The 26,883-nt window shown below is 47.4% G+C and overlaps 1 protein-coding gene across 1 annotated transcript in view; it reads right to left on the reverse strand.

The window, feature by feature from the left end:
- Positions 1 to 494: 494 nt before the first annotated feature.
- The window catches only part of piezo1 (piezo type mechanosensitive ion channel component 1 (Er blood group)), a gene marked incomplete at its 3' end in the record, with an annotated part of 102,624 nt that continues 76,235 nt past the window's right edge, over positions 495 to 26,883 (reverse strand). The window contains 15 exon segments of the mRNA XM_080494061.1: positions 495 to 671; positions 2,901 to 2,993; positions 4,795 to 4,983; positions 5,099 to 5,246; positions 5,699 to 5,857; positions 9,704 to 9,765; positions 9,845 to 9,997; positions 10,096 to 10,243; positions 11,496 to 11,622; positions 13,994 to 14,465; positions 15,915 to 16,145; positions 18,977 to 19,165; positions 20,305 to 20,563; positions 21,347 to 21,508; positions 26,417 to 26,517. Coding sequence (XP_080350187.1) covers positions 495 to 671; positions 2,901 to 2,993; positions 4,795 to 4,983; positions 5,099 to 5,246; positions 5,699 to 5,857; positions 9,704 to 9,765; positions 9,845 to 9,997; positions 10,096 to 10,243; positions 11,496 to 11,622; positions 13,994 to 14,465; positions 15,915 to 16,145; positions 18,977 to 19,165; positions 20,305 to 20,563; positions 21,347 to 21,508; positions 26,417 to 26,517 — 2,670 coding nt within the window.

Consider the following 26,883-nt stretch of genomic DNA (forward strand, 5'->3'; position numbering starts at 1 on the left):
CTGACCTTTAACCTCCAACATCCTCCTGACCTTTAACCTCCAACATCCTCCTGACCTTTAACCACCAACATCCTCCTGACCTTTAACCCCCAACATCCTCCTGACCTTTAACCCCCAACATCCTCCTGACCTTTAACCCCCAACATCCTCCTGACCTTTAACCCCCAACATCCTCCTGACCTTTAACCCCCAACATCCTCCTGACCTTTAACCCCCAACATCCTCCTGACCTTTAACCTCCAACATCCTCCTGACCTTTAACCCCCAACATCCTCCTGACCTTTAACCTCCAACATCCCCACACAATCCAACACAGCGAGAGAGAGGATATTAAAGGGTTAACGTCAAGGGATCAGTGTGATTGATCTGAAGGGATCAATACAGGATATTAAAGGTCCGGCTCCTCCAGACCCCCCCAGATCCCTCCAGACCCCCCCATATCCCTCCAGACCCCTCCAGACCTGGGTCCGGCTGCTCCCGGAGAAGAGCTGGTCTCACCTCTGGAAGGTCCAGGCCAGACGCAGCGTCAGGTCCATTGGACTTCCCAGAAGCTCTTTGATGACTTCCTGTCTGCTGGGCGGGCTGATCCTCCACACCGACCCCGAGCTGCCTTCAATCATGGCCGTCACGATGTCCTCGTAGCTGTAGAGCGTGATGAACTGCATGGCTTTCTAGAAGGTCAGAGGACATGGTGGTGAACTGCATGGCTTTCTAGAAGGTCAGAGGACATGGTGGTGAACTAGAGGACTTTCTAGAAGGTCAGAGGACATGGTGGTGAACTAGAGGACTTTCTAGAAGGTCAGAGGACATGGTGGTGAACTAGAGGACTTTCTAGAAGGTCAGAGGACATGGTGGTGAACTAGAGGACTTTCTAGAAGGTCAGAGGACATGGTGATGCAGCAGAAGACGACACCAGCAAAACTAACATCCTGTGAACTTTGACCTTCTGGGCTGTTCTTCAGATTCTGCATTCGATTCCCATCAAGCTGAACTTTGTATGGAAACAAAAGAGTTTCGAAGAGATTCGACTGGATCAGTCACGTTTCACTGAGATGTTAATGTTCTGTAATCTGTTAATGCCGTCCTGTCTCTGTTAATGTCGTCCTGTCTCTGTTAATGTCGTCCTGTCTCTGTTAATGTCATCTTGTCTCTGTTATTGTTGTCTTGTCTCTGTTAATGTCGTCCTGTCTCTGTTAATGCTGTCCCATCTCTGCTAATCTCGTCCCGTCTCTGTTAATGTCATCCTGTCTCTGGTAATGCCGTCCTGTCTCTGTTAATGCCGTCCTGTCTCTGTTAATGCCGTCCCATCTCTGTTAATGCCGACCTGTCTCTGTTAATGTCATCTTGTCTCTGTTATTGTTGTCTTGTCTCTGTTAATGCCGTCCTGTCTCTGTTAATGCCGTCCTGTCTCTGTTAATGCCGTCCTGTCTCTGTTAATGCTGTCCCATCTCTGCTAATCTCGTCCCGTCTCTGTTAATGTCATCCTGTCTCTGGTAATGCCGTCCTGTCTCTGTTAACATCGTCCCATCTCTGTTAATGCCGTCCTGTCTCTGTTAATGCCGTCCCGTCTCTGTTAATGCCGTCCCGTCTCTGGTAATGCCGTCCTGTCTCTGTTAACATCGTCCCATCTCTGTTAATGTCGTCCTGTCTCTGTTAACATCGTCCCATCTCTGTTAATGCCGACCTGTCTCTGTTAATGTCATATTGGCTCTGTTATTGTTGTCTTGTCTCTGTTAATGCCGTCCCGTCTCTGTTAATGTCATCCTGTCTCTGGTAATGCCGTCCTGTCTCTGTTAATGCCGTCCTGTCTCTGGTAATGTCGTCCTGTCTCTGTTAACATCGTCCCATCTCTGTTAATGTCGTCCTGTCTCTGTTAACATCGTCCCATCTCTGTTAATGTCGTCCTGTCTTTGTTAACATCGTCCCATCTCTGTTAATGTCGTCCTGTCTCTGTTAATGTCATCCTGTCTCTGTTAATGCTGTCCTGTCTCTGGTAATGCCGTCCTGTCTCTGTTAATGTCGTCCTGTCTCTGTTAACATCGTCCCATCTCTGTTAATGTCGTCCTGTCTCTGTTAATGTCATCCTGTCTCTGTTAATGCTGTCCTGTCTCTGGTAATGCCGTCCTGTCTCTGTTAATGTCGTCCTGTCTCTGTTAACATCATCCCATCTCTGTTAATGTTGTCCTGTCTCTGTTAATGTCATCTTGTCTCTGTTATTGTTGTCTTGTCTCTGTTAATGCCGTCCTGTCTCTGTTAATGCTGTCCCATCTCTGCTAATCTTGTCCCGTCTCTGTTAATGTCATCCTGTCTCTGGTAATGCCGTCCTGTCTCTGTTAATGTCGTCCCATCTCTGTTAATGTCATCCTGTCTCTGTTAATGTCATCCTGTCTCTGTTAATGCTGTCCTGTCTCTGTTAATGTCGTCCCATCTCTGTTAATGTCGTCCTGTCTCTGTTAACATCGTCCCATCTCTGTTAATGTCGTCCTGTCTTTGTTAACATCGTCCCATCTCTGTTAATGTCGTCCTGTCTCTGTTAATGTCATCCTGTCTCTGTTAATGCTGTCCTGTCTCTGGTAATGTCGTCCTGTCTCTGTTAATGCTGTCCTGTCTCTGGTAATGTCATCCTGTCTCTGTTAATGCTGTCCTGTCTCTGGTAATGCCGTCCTGTCTCTGTTAATGTCGTCCTGTCTCTGTTAACATCGTCCCATCTCTGTTAATGTCGTCCTGTCTCTGTTAATGTCATCTTGTCTCTGTTATTGTTGTCTTGTCTCTGTTAATGCCGTCCAGTCTCTGTTAATGCTGTCCCATCTCTGCTAATCTCGTCCCGTCTCTGTTAATGTCATCCTGTCTCTGTTAATGCCGTCCCGTCTCTCTGCAGACACATAAGCAGCAGGACTCACTGCGTTGTCTCCAAAGGTCTTGGTAAGATTGTCGTACTCGTGCTGGGAGAAGGACTGGATGGACTGTTGCTGCACACTCATGGTGAACAGAGGCTGCAGACACAGGGACAGGAAACACATTGAACAGGGACACAGAGAGAAGAAATCTGTGCAGGTTATGATTGTTGGAGGTTGTGATTGTTGCAGGAGGTTGTGGTTGTTGCAAGTTGTGGTTGTTGCAGGTTGTGATTGTTGCAGGAGGTTGTGATTGTTGCAAGTTGTGGTTGTGATTGTTGCAGGAGGTTGTGACTGTTGCAAGTTGTGGTTGTTGCAGGTTGTGATTGTTGCAAGAGGTTGTGATTGTTGCAGGTTGTGATTGTTGCAAGAGGTTGTGATTGTTGCAGGAGGTTGTGATTGTTGCAGGAGGTTGTGATTGTTGCAAGTTGTGGTTGTTGCAGGTTGTGATTGTTGCAGGAGGTTGTGATTGTTGCAGGAGGTTGTGATTGTTGCAGGAGGTTGTGATTGTTGCAAGTTGTGGTTGTTGCAGGTTGTGATTGTTGCAGGAGGTTGTGATTGTTGCAGGAGGTTGTGATTGTTGCAGGAGGTTGTGATTGTTGCAAGTTGTGATTGTTGCAAGAGGTTGTGATTGTTGCAGGAGGTTGTGATTGTTGCAAGTTGTGATTGTTGGAGGTTGTGATTGTTGCAAGAGGTTGTGACTGTTGCAAGTTGTGATTGTTGCAGGTTGTGATTGTTGCAAGAGGTTGTGATTGTTGAAGGAGGTTGTGATTGTTGGAGGTTGTGATTGTTGGAGGTTTTGATTGTTGCAGGAAGTTGTGATTGTGGCAGAAAGTTGTGATTGTTGCAGGATGTTGTGATTGTTGCAAGAGGTTGTGATTGTTGCCAGTTGTTGTGATTGTTGCAGGATGTTGTGATTGTTGCAAGAGGTTGTGATTGTTGCCAGTTGTTGTGATTGTTGCAGGAGGTTGTGATTGTTGTGATTGTTGCAGGATGTTGGGATATTTGCAGGTGGTTGTGATTGTTGCAGGATGTTGGGATTATTGCAGGTTGTGATAGTTGCAGGATGTTGGGATTGTTGCAGGAGGTTGTGACTGTTGCTGGGTTTTGTGATATTTGCAGGTGGTTGTGATTGTTGCAGGATGTTGTGATTGTTGCAAGAGGTTGTGATTGTTGCCAGTTGTTGTGATTGTTGCAGGAGGTTGTGATTGTTGTGATTGTTGCAGGAAGTTGTGATTGTTGCAGGAAGTTGTGACTGTTGCTGGTTTTTGTGATATTTGCAGGTGGTTGTGATTGTTGCCAGTTGTGATTGTTGCAGATTGTTGTGATTGTTGCAGGAGGTTGTGATTGTTGCAGGTTGTTGTGATATTTGCAGGTTGTTGTGATTGTTGCAGGAAGTTGTCATTGTTGCCAGTTGTGATTGTTGTAGGTTATGATTGTTGCCAGTTGTGATTGTTGTAGGTTGTGATTGTTGCAGATTGTGATTGTTGTAGGTTGTGATTGTTGCAGGTTGTGATTGTTGCCAGTTGTGATTGTTGTAGGTTGTGATTGTTGCAGGTTGTGATTGTTGTAGGTTGTGATTGTTGCAGGTTGTGATTGTTGTAGGTTGTGATTGTTGCAGATTGTGATTGTTGTAGGTTGTGATTGTTGCAGGTTGTGATTGTTGTAGGTTGTGATTGTTGCAGGTTGTGATTGTTGCCAGTTGTGATTGTTGTAGGTTGTGATTGTTGCAGGATGTTGTGATTGTTGTAGGTTGTGATTGTTGTAGGTTGTGATTGTTGCCGGTTGTGATTGTTGTAGGTTGTGATTGTTGCAGATTGTGATTGTTGTAGGTTGTGATTGTTGCAGATTGTGATTGTTGCAGGTTGTGATTGTTGCAGATTGTAGGTGTATCGGTCACCTCATATCCGCCGAGCTTCACTGTCACCGTGACGTCGATAGGATGGTTGACCACGCCTACAACTGATCTGACCAATGAGATGAAGAGGAGGGGAAACCAGATGATGCAGATCAGGAAGAAGATGATGAGTCCTCCCATGCCGTATTTCACGATCTTCTTCTTCTTCTGTCCTTTAGGCTGCGGGTATTTCTGAGGGCGACACAACTCCAATCAAACCAGGTCACACGCACACACGCACGCACGCACGCACGCACGCACGCACGCACGCACGCACACACACACGCACACACACACACACACATACCTTCTCCGTCTCGCGGCTGCACTTGATGATGAAGATGTTTGCATAAATGTCCTCCACACACATCCAGTTGGACAGAGACAGAGTGGTGTCGGTCCAGACCCAGTCCATGACGGCACGCAGCTCCACCAGGAAGGGCACCAGACGGAAACTACACACACACACACACACACACACACACACACACACACACACTGAGGTTCAGATTTTTTCCACGCGCAGCAGCAGAGCAGCAGCAGAGAGCAGCCGCAGCAGAGTAGCAGAGCAGCAGCAGAGTAGCAGAGAGCAGCAGAGGAGCAGAGCAGCAGCAGCAGCAGCACAGCAGTAGCAGAGCAGCATTAGAGTAGCAGAGCAGCAGCAGCAGAGAGCAGCCGCAGCAGAGTAGCAGAGCAGCAGCAGAGTAGCAGCAGAGAGCAGCAGCAGCAGAGTAGATGAGTAGCAGAGTAGCAGAGCAGCAGCAGAGCAGCAGCAGAGTAGCAAAGTAGCAGCAGAGTAGCAGCAGAGCAGCAGCAGAGTAGCAGAGCAGCAGCAGAGTAGCAGAGTAGCAGCAGCAGAGTAGCAGAGTAGCAGAGCAGCAGAGCAGCAGCAGAAGGTTGAACGTACCCCTGGAAGAGGAACAGGTTGAGGTGGTTGTACTTCTTGGTGAGGAAGTTTCCCAGGATGCGGGTTGGGTACCCACAGCGGATCTGATAAGCCGACAGGCCGAAGTAAATACACTTCACGAAGTACCAGAGCTGAGCCACGAAGTTCTGGTTGAACATCCTGAACAAACACAACAGACGATTGGTGGCTCTGTGGCAACACATGGACCCTGTTTCTGCTTCTCTGAACAAACTAATGGGGCCTGTTCCAGCCTCTCTGGAGGATGGGGCCTGTTCCAGCCTCTCTGGAGGATGGGGCCTGTTCCAGCCTCTCTGGAAGATGGGGCCTGTTCCAGCCTCTCTGGAAGATGGGGCCTGTTCCAGCCTCTCTGGAGGATGGGGCCTGTTCCAGCCTCTCTGGAGGATGGGGCCTGTTCCAGCCTTCCCAACCCCGACCATCTCATCTCAAAGTACGTTTTCTCTATAGTCTGATTGATGGACTGTGTTACTGTGAAACTGTGAAACTCGATACCGATATGAAACCGGTATAAAACCACTGGTATAAAACCACTGGTATAAAACCACTGGTATAAAACCACTGGTATAAAACCACTGGTATAGAACTACTGGTATAAAACCACTGGTATAAAACCACTGGTATAGAACTACTGGTGTAAAACCACTGGTATAAAACCACTGGTATAGAACTACTGGTATAAAACCACTGGTATAAAACCACTGGTATAGAACCACTGGAATAAAACCACTGGTATAAAACCACTGGTATAGAACCACTGGAATAAAACCACTGGTATAAAACCACTGGTATAGAACCACTGGAATAAAACCACTGGTATAAAACCACTGGTATAGAACCACTGGAATAAAACCACTGGTATAAAAACCACTGGTATAAAACCACTGGTATAGAACCACTGGAATAAAACCACTGGTATAAAACCACTGGTATAAAACCACTGGTATAAAAACCACTGGTATAAAACCACTGGTATAAATCCACTGGTATAAAAACCACTGGTATAAAACCACTGGTATACAACCACTGGTATAAAAACCACTGGTATAAAACCACTGGTATAAAATCACTGGTATAGAACCACTGGTATAAAACCACTGGTATAAAACCACTGGTATAAAAACCACTGGTATAAAACCACTGGTATAAAGCTACTGGTATAGAACCACTGGTATAAGAACCACTGGTATAAAGCCACTGGTATAGAACCACTGGTATAGAACCACTGGGATAGAACCACTGGTATAGAACCACTGGTATAGAACCACTGGTATAAAACCACTGGTATAAAGCCACTGGTATAGAACCACTGGTATAAAAACCACTGGTATAGAACCACTGGAATAAGAACCACTGGTATAAAGCCACTGGTATAGAACCACTGGTATAAAACCACTGGTATAGAACCACTGGGATAGAACCACTGGTATAAAACCACTGGTATAAAAACCACTGGTATAAAAACCACTGGCATAAAAACCACTGGTATAGAACCACGGGTATAAAAACTTTTGGTATTAAACCACTGGTATAAAAACTTTTGGTATAAAACCACTGGTATAAAAACCACTGGCATAAAACCACTGGTATAGAACCACTGGGATAGAACCACTGGTATAAAACCACTGGTATAAAACCACTGGTATAAAACCACTGGTATAGAACCACTGGTATAGAACCACTGGTATAAAACCACTGGTATAAAGCCACTGGTATAGAACCACTGGTATAAAAACCACTGGTATAAAGCCACTGGTATAAAACCACTGGTATAAAACCACTGGAATAAAACCACTGGTATAAAAACAACTGGTATAAAACCACTGGCATAAAACCACTGGCATAAAACCACTGGTATAAAAACTACTGATATAAAACCACTGGTATAAAAACCACTGGTATAAAGCCACTGGTATAAAACCACTGGTATAAAACCACTGGGATAGAACCACTGGTATAAAAACTACTGATATAAAACCACTGGTATAGAACCACTGGTATAAAACCACTGGTATAGAACCACTGGTATAAAGCCACTGGTATAAAACCACTGGTATAAAACCACTGGTATAAAACCACTGGTATAGAACCACGGGTATAAAAACCACTGGTATAAAACCACTGGTATAAAAACCACTGGTATAAAACCACTGGTATAAAACCACTGGTATAGAACCACGGGTATAAAAACCACTGGTATAAAACCACTGGTATAAAAACCACTGGTATAAAAACCACTGGTATAAAACCACTGGTATAAAAACCACTGGTATAAAACCACTGGTATAAAAACTTTTGGTATAAAACCACTGGTATAAAAACTTTTGGTATAAAACCACTGGTATAAAAACCACTGGTATAAAAACCACTGGCATAAAAACCACTGGTATAGAACCACGGGTATAAAAACTTTTGGTATAAAACCACTGGTATAAAAACCACTGGCATAAAAACCACTGGTATAGAACCACGGGTATAAAAACCACTGGCATAAAACCACTGGTATAGAACCACTGGTATAAAAACCACTGGCATAAAACCACTGGTATAGAACCACTGGTATAAAAACCACTGGCATAAAACCACTGGTATAGAACCACTGGTATAAAAACTACTGGTATAAAACCACTGGTATAAAAACCACTGGTATAAAGCCACTGGTATAGAACCACTGGTATACAACCACTGGTATAGAACCACTGGTATAGAACCACTGGTATAAAGCCACTGGTATAGAACCACTGGTATAAAACCACTGGTATAGAACCACGGGTATAAAAACCACTGGTATAAAACCACTGGTATAAAAACCACTGGTATAAAACCACTGGTATAAAACCACTGGTATAAAACCACTGGTATAAAACCACGGGTATAAAACCTTTTGGTATAAAACCACTGGTATAAAAACCACTGGCATAAAAACCACTGGTATAGAACCACGGGTATAAAAACTTTTGGTATAAAACCACTGGTATAAAAACCACTGGTATAAAAACCACTGGCATAAAAACCACGGGTATAAAAACTTTTGGTATAAAACCACTGGTATAAAAACCACTGGTATAAAAACCACTGGTATAAAACCACTGGTATAGAACCACTGGTATAAAAACCACTGGTATAAAACCACTGGTATAGAACCACTGGTATAAAAACCACTGGTATAAAACCACTGGTATAGAACCACTGGCATAAAAACCACTGGTATAGAACCACTGGTATAAAAACCACTGGCATAAAACCACTGGTATAGAACCACTGGTATAAAAACTACTGGTATAAAACCACTGGTATAAAAACCACTGGTATAAAGCCACTGGTATAAAAACCACTGGTATAAAGCCACTGGTATAAAACCACTGGTATAAAACCACTGGTATAGAACCACTGGTATAAAACCACTGAACGTTTTCAGCGCTGCCTCTGGCTTCTCGTGCTCTTCAGCAGTGGGACTCAGCCTGAAGCCAGTGCAGAGGAAACTCTGCATTATGGGGACTTTTAAAGTGGGAACACTAAAAAATGTGTGAAATGTCCTGAGATTAGTTTTGCAGGAGATATTTCAGTGACTAAAGTGTTCAGTGCTCATCGTCACTGTTTCCATTCACAGAACTCACTGTGAAACGCTTGAAAGAAGAACACCGAGGTAAAGCCAAGTTCACGTCATGGCGTGTTGTCAATAAGAACTCTGAAGTTGGTCATGAGTTCCTCTGGGATCATTAAAGTATTTCCATTCTGTGGTACTGAACTCTTGGCTGCTCCAAACGTTTCCAAGACTCCATTACCAAGAGCGTTTTGCTCCCATGTGCAACTCAGGCTCAATAACAAGGAACTCTTCTGAGATACATTTGTCTGGACCAAGTGATGCTGGTGCCAAATCACAAACACGTGATGCTGCAGGTCGGTTGGTTTCAGGATTGAGGGAAGAATCCAGATGCTTCCTGTTCTGGAGGACAAAACCCTGTAAATACAGATGTGAAGTGAAATGACCTTTCAGTGACGGCCGGCAGGATGAAGAACATCCACAGGTGGATCCCAAACACCAGGATGACCTGCAGACACAGGACAGAGGACACAGCCACGTGAGAGTCCGTCCTGCAGGCCCAGCACAGCCTGCAGTGTGAGGACTACCTGGAAGACCAGTTTTCCCAGGACCGCCTTGCGCAGGTACAGAGCACGGTCTATGATCATGGTGCTGAACTGGATGAGCAACATGACCAGGAAGGCCTCAGGAACCTGATCCTCGGACAGCGTGGAGGCGATGTCCGCAGCCGCACTGTGTTTCTGACGGAGACATCCAGAGACAAACCGCTTTCACTCATCATACACGTCCTCGTATAGAACTGGACCGACAGCTCCTCCAGCTCTCCGGCCTCCCTCACCCCAAAGGCCCAGAAGCCGAAGACGATGATGATGAAGTCAATGACGTCTGTGAGGAACATGAGGGCGTAGACATCGGTGGCGGCGCGATACTCGGCTTGCAGGATGTCCTTAAAGAAACTGTGAGCCGGCCGGTAGGCGCTCTGAAACCTGCAGAGAGAAATCCCACTGTTCACCACCTCAGTAATCTGCTTCAAACCTTCCAAAAGCTTCACATAGTGTCACCTGGAGGGATTACACTGCAGGGATTATGTGGTTTCACCTGGAGGTACTATACTGCTGGGATTACATGGTTTCACCTGGAGGGATTATACTGCTGGGATTACATGGTTTCACCTGGAGGGATTATACTACTGGGATTACATGGTTTCACCTGGAGGGATTATACTGCTGGGATTATGTGGTTTCACCTGGAGGGATTATACTGCTGGGATTACATGGTTTCACCTGGAGGGATTATACTACTGGGATTACATGGTTTCACCTGGAGGGATTATACTACTGGGATTACATGGTTTCACCTGGAGGGACTATACTGCTGGGATTATGTGGTTTCACCTGGAGGGATTATACTGCTGGGATTATGTGGTTTCACCTGGAGGTACTATACTGCTGGGATTACATGGTTTCACCTGGAGGGATTATACTGCTGGGATTACGTGGTTTCACCTGGAGGTACTATACTGCTGGGATTATGTGGTTTCACCTGGAGGGATTAACTGCTGGGATTACGTGGTTTCACCTGGAGGTACTATACTGCTGGGATTACATGGTTTCACCTGGAGGGATTATACTGCTGGGATTACGTGGTTTCACCTGGAGGTACTATACTGCTGGGATTATGTGGTTTCACCTGGAGGGATTAACTGCTGGGATTACGTGGTTTCACCTGGAGGTACTATACTGCTGGGATTACGTGGTTTCACCTGGAGGGATTATACTGCTGTGATTACGTGGTTTCACCTGGAGGGACTAGACTGCTGGGATTACGTGGTTTCACCTGGAGGTACTATACTGCTGGGATTACATGGTTTCACCTGGAGGGATTACACTGCTGGGATTACATGGTTTCACCTGGAGGGACTATACTGCTGGGATTACATGGTTTCATCTGGAGGGATTATACTGCTGGGATTACGTGGTTTCACCTGGAGGTACTATACTGCTGGGATTACGTGGTTTCACCTGGAGGGATTATACTGCTGTGATTACGTGGTTTCACCTGGAGGGACTAGACTGCTGGGATTACGTGGTTTCACCTGGAGGTACTATACTGCTGGGATTACATGGTTTCACCTGGAGGGATTACACTGCTGGGATTACATGGTTTCACCTGGAGGGACTATACTGCTGGGATTACATGGTTTCACCTGGAGGGATTATACCGGCAGAGTGAACTCACCCAGCAATCAGCACGTGTCTGATCTTGTTTCCGACAGCCAGTAATCTCTGACCGGCCGCCTTGGTCCTCCTGCCTCGCTGCTTCTTCTTGTCTTGACCGAGATCTTCAGGCTCGGCGGCAGCGTCCACTGCAGAACGTCAGATTAACAGAATACACACCACATAAAAACCTCACACACACACACACACACACACACACACACACACACACACACACACACACACACACACACACACACACACACACACACACACACACACACACACACACACTCATGTCTGTTGTACCAACAATCGTCTAGAACACACGTGTCGAACTCCAGGCCTCGAGGGCCGCAGCCCTGCACGTTTTGCATGTCTCCCAGCTTCAACACAGCTGATTGCAATGAGCAGCTCGTTATCTGGCTTTGTGCTGAATGTGATGATGAACCATCAGGACATTCAGGGGAGGGAGACATTGAAAACGTGCAGGGCTGCGGCCCACGAGGATCTGAGTTTGACACCCCTGGTCTAGAATGAGCAGCAGAATTTAGAGCCCAGCCTCCCAAATCAATCAAACCGACCGACCGACCGACCGACCGACCGACCGACCGACCGACCACACCGACCGACCGACCGACCACACCGACCACACCGACCGACCGACCGACCGACCACACCGACCGACCGACCACACCGACCGACCGACCGACCGACCGACCACCGACCGACCGACCGACCGACCGACCGACCGACCGACCGACCGACCGACCGACCGACCGACCGACCGACCGACCGACCGACCGACCGACCGACCGACCGACCGACCGACCGACCGACCGACCGACCGACCGACCGACCGACCGACCGACCGACCGACCGACCGACCGACCGACCGACCGACCGACCGACCGACCGACCGACCGACCGACCGACCGACCGACCGACCGCCGACCGACCGACCGACCGACCGACCTTATTTGCTTTAAGAACAAATAATAAACGGATTCAGATCAGACAAATATAAACTCTGTTCCGACACAAACCAGAGTTAACCATGTGAGACCCCCCATAGAGGTAAACCATAATTCACCCCCCACAGAGGTTAAACCATAACCCCCCCCCATAGCGGTTAAAGTCAACCCCCCCCAAAGAGGTTAAACCATAACCCCCCCATAAAGTTAAACCATAAAACACCCCCATAAAGTTAAACAATAATGCACCCCCCATAGAGGTTAAACCATAATGCACCTCCCCATAGGGGTTAAACCATAACCCCCCCATAAAGTTAAACAATAATGCACCCCCCATAGAGGTTAAACCATAATGCACCTCCCCATAGGGGTTAAACCATAACCCCCCCATAAAGTTAAACAATAATGCACCCCCCATAGAGGTTAAATCATAATCACCCCCCCATAGGGGTTAAACCATAACCCCTCCATAAAGTTAAACAATGATGCACCCCCCATAGAGGTTAAATCATAATCACCCCCCCATAGGGGTTAAACCATAACCCCCCCCATAAAGTTAAACCATAACGCCCCCTCCCCATAGTGTTAACCCTAACCCTGCACGGTGGCGTAGTGGTTAGCTCTCTCATCTCACAGCGAGAAGGTCCTGGTTCAAACCCAATGGAGTTCTCATGTATGTGTGTGTGTGGGGGTTTTCTGGCTCTTCCCACAGTCCCAAAACCCTGAACAAGACCTTCAAGCCCCACCATCTCCTCCTGAGCACCACCCATCATGATGATGCTACATGCTACATGCTACATGATGTTGGGTCGCTACACCCCCCCATAGAGGGGGGGTAGACGTTCGGCAGACGAAAGCGAGCTATGGTGGAGAACGGTGTGGCTATCTCCGGCCGAGGCTCTAAATCCTGGTCGTACCATGAATCTTCGGTCGATCAAATCAGACGGTGTCGAGTGGTGACGGTGTCGAGTGGTGACGGTGTCGAGTGGTGACGGTGACACCGCCGCCACCTGCTGTTTGTTACGTTTACACGCCTTTTGTTTTGTTGGGAAATGAAAGAGCAGAACAGGAAATGCTGACGTAACATGCTAGTAGACGTTAATGGATGCTAACAAGTACTTCAAGCTCCCGTTGCAACGTTAGCATCCCGTTAGCATCCCGTTAGCATCCCGTTAGCATCCCGTTAGCCGCTCTCGGAGCCTCGACGACCTCCACCTTCTCCTCCTGCTCCTTTATTGGCTTTTCTCTGCAAACGCCGAAGCGCCGCTCAGTTTATGTTCAGGAGCCGTTATTGTGGCGATCCCGACGTAGCGATCCCGACGTAGCGATCCCGACGTAGCGATCCCGTCGTAGCGATCCCGTCGTAGCGATCCCGACGTAGCGATCCCGACGTAGCGATCCCGACGTAGCGATCCCTATTGTGGCGATCCCGACGTAGCGATCCCGTCGTAGCGATCCCGTCGTAGCTGCGATTCAGCTTGTTGTCATCGTACGGTCTGCACTCAGCAAACTTCCTGTCCACCCCCCCCCCCCTTCCCCCACTAACCTGCGCTGCTGCGCCTTTTCTTGTTTTTCCTGCGGAATCGGATGCTGCTGCTCTTTTTGGACACGTCTCCAGGTCCAGCTCCAGGTCCAGGTCCAGCTCCAGCTCCGGCTCCAGGGCCGGCTCCGGCTCCCGGTTCAGGGCCAGCTTGAGGTACAGCTCCAGCTCCAGCTCCAGCTCCAGGTACAGCTCCAGGGCCAGCTCCAGGGCCAGCTCCAGGTCCAGCTCCAGGGTCAGCTCCAGCTCCAGGTCCGGCTCCGGCTCCAGCTCCGGCTCCGGCTCCAGCTTCAGCTCCAGGTCCAGCTCCAGGTTCAGCTGCAGGTCCGGCTCCGGCTCCAGGTTCAGGGCCAGGTCCAGGTCCAGCTAGAGGTCCAGCTCCAGCTCCAGCTCCAGGTTCAGCTGCAGGTCCGGCTGCGGGGGGGTGTAGGGGGGCAGCAGCTGAGCTGGTACTGGGTTCATCATAGTCCACCTCGCCCTGCAACCACCACACATTTTACAACCTGGACTCACGGCAGTTTGTGAAATAGTCACAGAACTTCTAGAAAATCTTCTAGAAACAGAACATCTAGAATGTTTACGTTCGTCAGTGTGGGCACACATATCTTTATAGTTATTGTTGTTATCGTTCTTATTGTTATCATTGTTATCATTATAGTTATTGTTCTTATTGTTCTTATTGTTATCATTGTTATCATTATAGTTATTGTTCTTATTGTTATCGTTGTTGTTATCATTATAGTTATTGTTGTTATTGTTATCGATCGTTGTTGTTATCATTATAGTTATTGTTGTTATTGTTCTTATTGTTATCATTATAGTTATTGTTGTTATTGTTATCGATCGTTGTTGTTATCATTATAGTTATTGTTGTTATTGTTATCGTTGTTGTTATCATTATAGTTATTGTTGTTATTGTTATCGATCGTTGTTGTTATCATTATAGTTATTGTTGTTATTGTTATCGTTGTTATCATTATAGTTATTGTTGTTATTGTTATAGTTATAATTATCGTTATTGTTGTTATCATTATAGTTATTGTTGTTTTCGTTATAGTTATTGTTGTTATTGTTATCGTTGTTATCGTTATAGTTACGTTGTTATCGTTATTGTTGTAGTTATCGTTGTTGCTATTGTTGTTATAGTTGTTATCATTATAGTTATTGTTGTTATCGTTATAGTTATTGTTTTTATATATAGTTATTGTTGTTATCGTTGTTGTTGTTGTTATAGTTATCGTTATAGTTATTGTTGTTATCATTATAGTTATTGTTGTTTTCGTTATAGTTATTGTTGTTATTGTTATCGTTGTTATCGTTATAGTTACGTTGTTATCGTTATTGTTGTAGTTATCGTTGTTGCTATTGTTGTTATAGTTGTTATCATTATAGTTATTGTTGTTATCGTTATAGTTATTGTTTTTATATATAGTTATTGTTGTTATCGTTGTTGTTGTTGTTATAGTTATCGTTATAGTTATTGTTGTTATCATTATAGTTATTGTTGTTATCGTTATAGTTATAGTTATTGTTGTTATCGTTATAGTTATTGTTGTTATCATTATAGTTATTGTTGTTATCGTTGTTGTTGTAATCGTTAGTTATTGTTGTTATCGTTATAGCTGTTATAGTTATCGTTGTTATCATTATAGTTGTTGTTGTTTTCGTTGTTGTTATAGTTATCGTTGTTATCATTATAGTTGTTATAGTTATCGTTGTTGTTGTTATCATTATAGTTGTTGTTGTTATTGTTATAGTTGTTATAGTTATCGTTGTTGTTGTTATCATTATAGTTGTTGTTGTTATCGTTGTTGTTGTTATCATTATAGTTGTTGTTGTTATCGTTATAGTTGTTGTTGTTATCGTTGTTGTTATCAGAGACTCAACACACACAGATTCATTATTTTAGTCAGTTATGAGGACCGACCTGTTCCACTTGGTTCAAGTCTTCAATTTCCAGGTTTTCCAGAGTGGATGCTGTGCTGATCCTGTCCTCCTCCACCTCCTCCTCCACCTCCTCCTCCACCTCCTCCTCCACCTCCACCTTCTCCTGCTTCGTCCTTCGTCCATCTCCTCGTCTCACTTCGTCTGCAGGCGTGACACTCTCTGAAAGACTCTGTTCCTCCAGCGGGCCCTCGTGGTCCCACAGGCCATATCGCTGCACACACACACACACACACACACACACACACACACACACACACACACACACACACACACACACACACACAGTTGAAGATTTTTGGAACCTTAATATCAATTTTTCTGAAGAATAAAGAAAAAAATCTACTTTTGTACTACGTGTGTGTGTGTGTGTGTGTGTGTGTGTGTGTGTGTGTGTGTGTGTGTGTGTGTGTGTGTGTGTGTGTGTACCATTTACTGAGTGGATCTGTCAGATTCCTCCTAACTGTAACTAGATTCCTCCCCAATGTAACTAGATTCCTCCTCACTGTGGTGTAACTAGATTCCTCCCCACTGTAACTAGATTCCTCCTCACTGTGGTGTAACTAGATTCCTCCTCACTGTGTTGTAACTAGATTCCTCCCCACTGTAACTAGATTCCTCCTCACTGTGTTGTAACTAGATTCCTCCCCACTGTAAATAGATTCCTCCTCACTGTAACTAGATTCCTCCCCACTGTAACTAGATTCCTCCTCACTGTGTTGTAACTAGATTCCTCCCCACTGTGGTGTAACTAGATTCCTCCCCACTGTAACTAGATTCCTCTCCACTGTGGTGTAACTAGATTCCTCCCCACTGTAACTAGATTCCTCCCCACTGTAACTAGATTCCTCCTCACTGTGGTGTAACTAGATTCCTCCCCACTGTAACTAGATTCCTCCTCACTGTGTTGTAACTAGATTCCTCCTCACTGTAACTAGATTCCTCCTCACTGTGTTGTAACTAGATTCCTCCCCACTGTGGTGTAACTAGATTCCTCCCCACTGTAACTAGATTCCTCCTCACTGTAACTAGATTCCTCCTCACTGTGTTGTAACTAGATTCCTCCTCACTGTGTTGTAACTAGATTCCTCCTCACTGTAACTAGATTCCTCCCCACTGTAACTAGATTCCTCCTCACTGTGTTGTAACTAGATTCCTCCCCACTGTGGTGTAACTAGATTCCTCTCCACTGTGGTGTAACTAGATTCCTCCCCACTGTAACTAGATTCCTCCTCACTGTGTTGTAACTAGATTCCTCCCCACTGTAACTAGATTCCTCCTCACTGTAACTAGATTCCTCCTCACTGTGTTGTAACTAGATTCCTCCTCACTGTAACTAGATTCCTCCTCACTGTGTTGTAACTAGATTCCTCCTCACTGTGTTGTAACTAGATTCCTCCCCACTGTAACTAGATTCCTCCTCACTGTGGTGTAACTAGATTCCTCCCCACTGTAACTAGATTCCTCCTCACTGTAACTAGATTCCTCCTCACTGTGGTGTAACTAGATTCCTCCCCACTGTAACTAGATTCCTCCTCACTGTAACTAGATTCCTCCCCACTGTAACTAGATTCCTCCCCACTGTAACTAGATTCCTCCTCACTGTGGTGTAACTAGATTCCTCCCCACTGTAACTAGATTCCTCCCCACTGTAACTAGATTCCTCCTCACTGTAACTAGATTCCTCCCCACTGTAACTAGATTCCTCCTAACTGTAACTAGATTCCTCCTCACTGTAACTAGATTCCTCCCCACTGTAACTAGATTCCTCCTAACTGTAACTAGATTCCTCCTCACTGTAACTACATTCCTCCTCACTGTGGTGTAACTAGATTCCTTCCCACTGTAACTAGATTCCTCCTCACTGTGTTGTAACTAGATTCCTCCTCACTGTGGTGTAACTAGATTCCTCCCCACTGTAACTAGATTCCTCCCCACTGTAACTAGATTCCTCCTCACTGTGGTGTAACTAGATTCCTCCCCACTGTAACTAGATTCCTCCCCACTGTGGTGTAACTAGATTCCTCCCCACTGTAACTAGATTCCTCCCCACTGTAGCTAGATTCCTCCCTACTGTAACTAGATTCCTCCCCACTGTGGTGTAACTAGATTCCTCCTCACTGTGTTGTAACTAGATTCCTCCCCACTGTGGTGTAACTAGATTCCTCCCCACTGTAACTAGATTCCTCCTCACTGTGGTGTAACTAGATTCCTCCTCACTGTAACTAGATTCCTCCTCACTGTGTTGTAACTAGATTCCTCCCCATTCTGGTGTAACTAGATTCCTCCCCACTGTAACTAGATTCCTCCTCACTGTAACTAGATTCCTCCTCACTGTGGTGTAACTAGATTCCTCCCCACTGTAACTAGATTCCTCCCCACTGTAACTAGATTCCTCCTCACTGTGGTGTAACTAGATTCCTCCCCACTGTAACTAGATTCCTCCTCACTGTTGTAACTAGATTCCTCCCCACTGTAACTAGATTCCTCCTCACTGTGTTGTAATTAGATTCCTCCTCACTGTAACTAGATTCCTCCCCACTGTAACTAGATTCCTCCCCACTGTAACTAGATTCCTCCCCACTGTGGTGTAACTAGATTCCTCCCCACTGTAACTAGATTCCTCCTCACTGTAACTAGATTCCTCCTCACTGTGGTGTAACTAGATTCCTCCCCACTGTAACTAGATTCCTCCCCACTGTAACTAGATTCCTCCCCACTGTGGTGTAACTAGATTCCTCCCCACTGTAACTAGATTCCTCCCCACTGTAACTAGATTCCTCCTCACTGTGGTGTAACTAGATTCCTCCCCACTGTAACTAGATTCCTCCCCACTGTGGTGTAACTAGATTACTCCCCACTGTAACTAGATTCCTCCCCACTGTAACTAGATTCCTCCTCACTGTGGTGTAACTAGATTCCTCCCCACTGTGGTGTAACTAGATTCCTCCCCACTGTAACTAGATTCCTCCCCACTGTGGTGTAACTGGCTGCTCAGGTATCCAGCAGCAGGCGTCCAGCAGGGGGCAGTGTTTGGCTGCTCACCATGAGCAGAGATCTGTGGAAGAAGAGCGCCAGCAGCTGCAGCAGGTCGTAGCGGACGTAGTTGTCGGTTTTCTCCAGGCCCAGAATCCGAGGCGGGAAAAAGGGCTTGTCTTCATTCAGAGTCATTTCATACAAACTGTTCCAGGGAAAGAACCCGAACTGGAAGATGTATTTAACCACCACCATGACCTGGAGACACACACACACACACACACACACACACACACACACACACGCACACACACACACACACACACACACACACAATAAATACTGAGAGCAGCTGTGCGAACAGGAAGTGAAGCGTGCGAGGGTTCAGTGTGGCTCCTCCCACTTCCTGTCTGCAGGCGTCGCGTCATGTGAAAGGTGGACCTGGTCCAGGACCTGATCCAGGTCGTGTCCACACCAGAACGCCGCTCCGATTCTGTCTGATCATCCTCACGCCGCAGCAATTTAGGAAATGACACGGGTTCCAGAGTGGGGAAATTCTAAGACCCTGTGACACATGGAACCCCCCAACCCCCCCCTCCCCAAAATGAGGCTGTATATGTGCGTTAATCCCAGACTGTGATAATCCCAGGATGTGACTTTATAGGTGTGATAATCCTAGGATGTGATCATCCCAGAATGTGATGATCCCAGAGTGTGATAATCCCAGGATGTGACTTTATAAGTGTGATAATCCCAGAGTGGGACAATCCCAGCATGTGATAATCCCATGGTTTAATAATCCTCGGATGTGATGATCCCAGAGTGTGATAATGCCAGAATGTGATGATCCCAGAGTGTGATAATCCCAGGATGTGACAATCCCAGGATGTTACTGTATATGTGCGATAATCCCAGACTGTGATAATCCCAGGATGTGACTTTATAGGTGTGATCATCCCAGAGTGTGATAATCCCAGAGTGGGACAATCCCAGCATGTGATAATCCCATGGTTTAATAATCCTAGGATATGATGATCCCAGAGTGTGATAATCCCATGGTTTAATAATCCTAGGATATAATGATCCCAGAGTGTGATGATCCCTGGATGTGATAATCCCAGAGTGTGATAATGCCAGAATGTGATGATCCCAGAGTGTGATAATCCCAGGATGTGACAATCCCAGGATGTTACTGTATATGTATGATAATCCCAGAGTGCGATAATCCCATGGTGTGATAATCCAAGGATGTTACTGTATATGTGTGATAATCCCAGAGTGTGATAATCCCACAGTGTGATAATCCCAGGCTGTTCTCTCCCTAAACAATGAAAACGTCCTGGAGTGTGAGAAGCATGTGTGTGGTGACAGTGAGCGCTGTGCAGTGGCGCCGGTACCTCGGTGTAGATGATGGCGGTCATCCAGAACCTCTTGGTGGGCCGTGGAACAGACAGCATGGCCCAGAGGAAGACCAGGATGGGCAGCAGCAGGGAGATGGCCGAGGCGCTGACCATGTTGTTCAGCACGATGATGAAGTAGCAGACCAGCTCCGAGTTGGACGCCAGCAGGTCGTACAGGGCGAACAGCAGCTTCAGTAGGCGGTTCTGGTTCTGGAAGAACTCCCGGCTCTGCTCCAGCTCCTCGACGAAGAACTGCCTGAGGAGCCGCGAGCAGTGGGCGTGGTCAGACCCCACACCATGATGGGACGGCGGTGTGAGTGATGGCGGTTGGGCGGAGTTATGATGTCAGAGTGGAGTAAAGGTGGTGGGTGGAGTCATGATATGAGAGTGGAGTGATGGTGGTGGGCGGAGTTATGACATGAGCGTGGATAATGGCAGTGGGCGGAGTCTTGATGTGACAGTGGAGTGATGGCAGTGGGCGGAGTCTTGATGTCAGAGTGGAGTAAAGGTGGTGGGCGGAGTTATGACATGAGCGTGGATAATGGAAGTGGGCGGAGTCTTGATGTCAGAGTGGAGTGATGGTGGTGGGCGGAGTTATTACATGAGCGTGGATAATGGCAGTGGGCGGAGTCTTGATGTGACAGTGGAGTGATGGCAGTGGGCGGAGTCTTGATGTCAGAGTGGAGTGATGGCGGTGGGCGGAGTTATATCAGAGTGGAGTGATGGTGGTGGGCGGAGTCGTGATATGAGAGTGGAGTGATGGTGGTGGGCGGAGTCGTGATATGAGAGTGGAGTGATGGTGGTGGGCGGAGTCTTGACGTGACAGTGGAGTGATGGCAGTGGGGGGAGTCTTGATGTGACAGTGGAGTGATGGCAGTGGGCGGAGTCTTGATGTCAGAGTGGAGTAAAGGTGGTGGGCGGAGTTATGACATGAGCGTGGATAATGGAAGTGGGCGGAGTCTTGACGTGACAGTGGAGTGATGGTGGTGGGCGGAGTCATGATATGAGAGTGGAGTGATGGTGGTGGGCGGAGTCTAACCGGTCTCCCAGCAGCTCGCTGGCCGTCCTGGAGTGTCGGTTCTGCTGGTTCAGGTCCAGGCTGCTGGACGGAGGATCTGGACTCAGCAGGGTCCCGGGTCGGGGTGTAGACCACCCGGCAGCGGTCCTGGTCTCCACATTGAGGAAGCTCAGGAGACCAGAACTGGAACCACAAACACATGAAACCTTCAAGAGGACGACGGTCACTTCCTGGTAGTGTGGTCCAAAGCCAGAACCAGAACCAGAACCAGAACCAGAACTAGAAACAGAACTAGAAACAAAACCAGAACCGCAACGAGAGCAAGAACCAGAACCATATCCATAAACAAAACCAGATCCACAAACAGAATCACAACTAGAGCAAGAACCACAACTAGAACCACACCTAGAACCACAACCACAACCACAACTACATCTAGAACCAGAACTGCAACCAAAACTAGACTGAGAACCGGAACTAAAACCAGAAACATAACCAGAACCAGACTTAGAACCAGAACCACAACTATACCTAGAATCACAACCACAAACAGAACTAAAGCCAGAACCGGAACAAGAACCAGACCTAGAACCACAACCACAACCACACCTTGAACCATAGAACCACAACCAGAAAAAGAACCACACCTAGAACCACAACCACAACCAGATCCACTACTAGAACCAGAGAGTTACCAGGCCATTCTCATAGTTTTTTCATCAAACTGATGACAATAAACACACACACCCGATGTCTTAACGCTGTGGAGGGTGTTAACGCTGTGGAGGATGTTAACACTGTGGAGGGTGCTAGTGCTGTGGAGTGTGTTAACTTTGTAGAGGATGTTAACACTGTGGAGGGTGCTAACACTGTGGAGGGTGTTAACTTTGTAGAGGATGTTAACACTGTGGAGGGTGTTAACACTGTAGAGGGTATTAACACTGTGGAAGGTGTTAATGCTGTAGTGTGTGTTAACATTGTGGAGGGTGTTAACGCTGTTGAGTGTGTTAACTTTATGGACTGTGTTAACACTGTGGAGGGTGTTAACACTTTGGAGGGTGTTAGTGCTGTGGAGGTTGTTAACGCTGTGGAGTATGTTAACTTTGTGGAGTGTCTTAACGCTGTGGAGGGTCTTAACGCTGTGGAGGGTGTTAACTTTATGGACTGTGCTAACACTGTGGAGGGTGTTAACACTTTGGAGGGTGTTAACGCCGTGGGGGGTGTTAGCTATGTGGAAGGTGTTAACGCTGTGGAGAGTCTTAACACTGTGAGTGAGTGTGTCAGCAGTCTTCAGGTGTTCAGGAAGTTTGTTCCACAGGTGAGGAGGTAGGAACTAAAAGCTGCTTCACCTTGTTTCTTCTGACTGTAGGAACAGTGAGTCAACCTCTTCCTGATGACCTCAGAGGTCTGGAGCTTTGATCTTCTACAAGTCAATCTGAGATGATTTAGACCGAGACCCTTCAAAGCTTTCTAGAGCAGAAGGACCATTCTGAAGTCCTTTGATACACAGGCAGCCAGTGGAGAGGGTGGAGCAGGGGGATGAGCTCCACCCTCAGTGTGGTAGGGGAATGAGCTCCACCCTCAGTGGGGTGGTGTAATGTGCTCCCCCCTCAGTGTGGTGGTGTAATGTGCTCCACCTTCAGTGTGGTGGTGTAATGTGCTCCACCCTCAGTGTGGTGGTGTAATGTGCTCCACCTTCAGTGTGGTGGTGTAATGTGCTCCACCCTCAGTGTGATGGTGTAATGTGCTCCCCCCTCAGTGTGGTGGTGTAATGTGCTCCACCCTCAGTGGTGGTGTAATGTGCTCCACCTTCAGTGTGGTGGTGTAATGTGCTCCACCCTCAGTGGTGGTGTAATGTGCTCCACCCTCAGTGTGATGGTGTAATGTGCTCCACCCTCAGTGGTGGTGTAATGTGCTACCCCCTCAGTGTGGTGGTGTAATGTGTTGATTGTGTTGATAGTGATTTGCTCACGTTCACAATCAGCTGCTGACGTCAGAATGGCGGCCATCTTGCCAGGAGGATTTAAAGCCACTGAGTGCAGAGCCAGAAGGTCCAACCATTGTTCCAGTGGGTCCAGCAGGACGTTGTGTCCAACTGTGTCCAAAGCAGCACTAAGACCCAGTCAGAGTCAAAGTGAGACAGTGGACGTGTCCCTGCTCATGGAGACGTCCTCCAGCACTTTAATAAGAGTGTTTCAGTGCTGTGGTGGAAGCTGTTAACGCTGTGGAGGGTGTTAACGCTGTAGGAGGGTTTTAACACTTTGGAGGGTGTTAACGCTGTGGAGGGTGCTAACGCTATGGAGGGTGATAACGCTGTGGAGGGTGTTAACGCTGTGGAGGGTTTTAACACATTGGAGGGTGTTAACGCTGTGGAGGGTTTTAACACTTTGGAGGGTGTTAACGCTGTGGAGGGTGTTAACACTTTTGAGGGTGTTAACACTGTGGAGGGTGTTAACGCTGTGGAGTGTGTTAACGCTGTGGAGGGTTTTAACACTTTGGAGGGTGTTAACGCTGTGAAGGGTGTTAAGGCTGTGGAGGGTGTTAACACTTTGGAGGGTGTTAACACGGTGGAGGGTGTTAACGCTGTGGAGGGTGTTAACGCTGTGGAGGGTTTTAACACTTTGGAGGGTGTTAATGCTGTGGAGGGTGTTAACACTGTGGAGGGTGTTAACGCTGTGGAGGGTGTTAACGCTGTGGAGGGTTTCAACACTTTGGAGGGTGTTAACACTTTGGAGGGAATTAGTCCTGTGGATGGTGTTAACGCTGTGGAGTGTGTTAACTTTGTGGAGTGTCTTAACGCTGTGGAGGGAGTTAACGCCATGGAGGGTGTTAACACTGTGGAGGGTGTTAACGCTGTGGAGGGTTCTAACGCTGTGAGTGAGTGTGTCAGCAGTCTTCAGGTGTTCAGGAAGTTTGTTCCACAGGTGAGGAGGTAGGAACTAAAAGCTGCTTCACCTTGTTTCTTCTGACTGTAGGAACAGTGAGTCAACCTCTTCCTGATGACCTCAGAGGTCTGGAGCTTTGATCTTCTACAAGTCAATCTGAGATGATTTAGACCGAGACCCTTCAAAGCTTTCTAGAGCAGAAGGACATTCTGAAGTCCTTTGATACACAGGCAGCCAGTGGAGAGGGTGGAGCAGGGGGATGAGCTCCACCCTCAGTGTGGTAGGGGAATGAGCTCCACCCTCAGTGGGGTGGTGTAATGTGCTCCCCCCTCAGTGTGGTGGTGTAATGTGCTCCACCTTCAGTGTGGTGGTGTAATGTGCTCCACCCTCAGTGTGGTGGTGTAATGTGCTCCACCTTCAGTGTGGTGGTGTAATGTGCTCCACCCTCAGTGTGATGGTGTAATGTGCTCCCCCCTCAGTGTGGTGGTGTAATGTGCTCCACCCTCAGTGGTGGTGTAATGTGCTCCACCTTCAGTGTGGTGGTGTAATGTGCTCCACCCTCAGTGGTGGTGTAATGTGCTCCACCCTCAGTGTGATGGTGTAATGTGCTCCACCCTCAGTGGTGGTGTAATGTGCTACCCCCTCAGTGTGGTGGTGTAATGTGTTGATTGTGTTGATAGTGATTTGCTCACGTTCACAATCAGCTGCTGACGTCAGAATGGCGGCCATCTTGCCAGGAGGATTTAAAGCCACTGAGTGCAGAGCCAGAAGGTCCAACCATTGTTCCAGTGGGTCCAGCAGGACGTTGTGTCCAACTGTGTCCAAAGCAGCACTAAGACCCAGTCAGAGTCAAAGTGAGACAGTGGACGTGTCCCTGCTCATGGAGACGTCCTCCAGCACTTTAATAAGAGTGTTTCAGTGCTGTGGTGGAAGCTGTTAACGCTGTGGAGGGTGTTAACGCTGTAGGAGGGTTTTAACACTTTGGAGGGTGTTAACGCTGTGGAGGGTGCTAACGCTATGGAGGGTGATAACGCTGTGGAGGGTGTTAACGCTGTGGAGGGTTTTAACACATTGGAGGGTGTTAACGCTGTGGAGGGTTTTAACACTTTGGAGGGTGTTAACGCTGTGGAGGGTGTTAACACTTTTGAGGGTGTTAACACTGTGGAGGGTGTTAACGCTGTGGAGTGTGTTAACGCTGTGGAGGGTTTTAACACTTTGGAGGGTGTTAACGCTGTGAAGGGTGTTAAGGCTGTGGAGGGTGTTAACACTTTGGAGGGTGTTAACACGGTGGAGGGTGTTAACGCTGTGGAGGGTGTTAACGCTGTGGAGGGTTTTAACACTTTGGAGGGTGTTAATGCTGTGGAGGGTGTTAACACTGTGGAGGGTGTTAACGCTGTGGAGGGTGTTAACGCTGTGGAGGGTTTCAACACTTTGGAGGGTGTTAACACTTTGGAGGGAATTAGTCCTGTGGATGGTGTTAACGCTGTGGAGTGTGTTAACTTTGTGGAGTGTCTTAACGCTGTGGAGGGAGTTAACGCCATGGAGGGTGTTAACACTGTGGAGGGTGTTAACGCTGTGGAGGGTTCTAACGCTGTGGAGGGTGTTAATACTGTGGAGGGTGTTAATGCTGTGGAGGGTGTTAACACTGTGGAGGGTGTTAACGCTGTGGAGGATGTTAACACTGTGGAGGGAGTTAACAGTGTGGAGGGAGTTAACGCTGTGGAGGGAGTTCACAGTGTGGAGGGAGTTAACGCTGTGGAGGGAGTTAACACTGTGGAGGGAGTTAACGCTGTGGAGGATGTTAACACTGTGGAGGATGTTAACACTGTGGAGGATGTTAACACGGTGGAGGGGAGTTAACACTGTGGAGGATGTTAACAGTGTGGAGGGAGTTAACACTGTGAAGGGAGTTAACACTGTGGAGGATGTTAACACTGTGGAGGATGTTAACACTGTGGAGGATGTTAACAGTGTGGAGGGAGTTAACACTGTGGAGGGAGTTAACAGTGTGGAGGGAGTTAACACTGTGGAGGAGTTAACGTTGTGGAGGGGGCGGGGCAGAGGATTATGGGCGTTACTTCCCAGGAATTCATTTCTCTGTTTAGCGTAGTTAAAGCTAATAGTTGAGTAGTTCTGTTAATGTATGGTCTGTCATTGTTCCTTCATGGTTCTCATCTGGTTCCGTGGAAACAGAAACCACACCGACCTGTAGGGGGCTGAGTTGTCCACGTCGCTGTCGTCCAGACACGTCTCCAGAGTGGGATTCTCACTGTCCTCAGACAGCTGCTCGTCTACCGCCGTGTGATGCTGCAGAGGTTAAAGGTCAATAGTGAGAAGAGACACTCCTGCTGGAGGACATCCAGGGTGTCTGTCTCTCTCTCCCTCCCACCTCCCTCTCTCTCTCTCTCTCTCTCTCTCTCTCTCTCTCTCTCCCTCCCACCTCCCTCTCTCTCTCTCTCTCTCTCCCTCCCACCTCCCTCTCTCTCTCTCTCTCTCTCTCTCCCTCCCACCTCCCTCTCTCTCTCTCTCTCTCCCTCCCATCTCCCTCTCTCTCTCTCTCTCTCCCACCTCCCTCTCTCTCTGTCTCCCTCCCACCTCCCTCTCTCCCCTCCCACCTCCCTCTCTCTCTCTCTCTCTCCCACCTCCCTCTCTCTCTCTCCCTCCCACCTCCCT

Source organism: Lipophrys pholis (genome assembly GCF_963383615.2).
Source record: "Lipophrys pholis genome assembly, contig: SCAFFOLD_55, whole genome shotgun sequence".
Taxonomy (NCBI): domain Eukaryota; kingdom Metazoa; phylum Chordata; class Actinopteri; order Blenniiformes; family Blenniidae; genus Lipophrys; species Lipophrys pholis.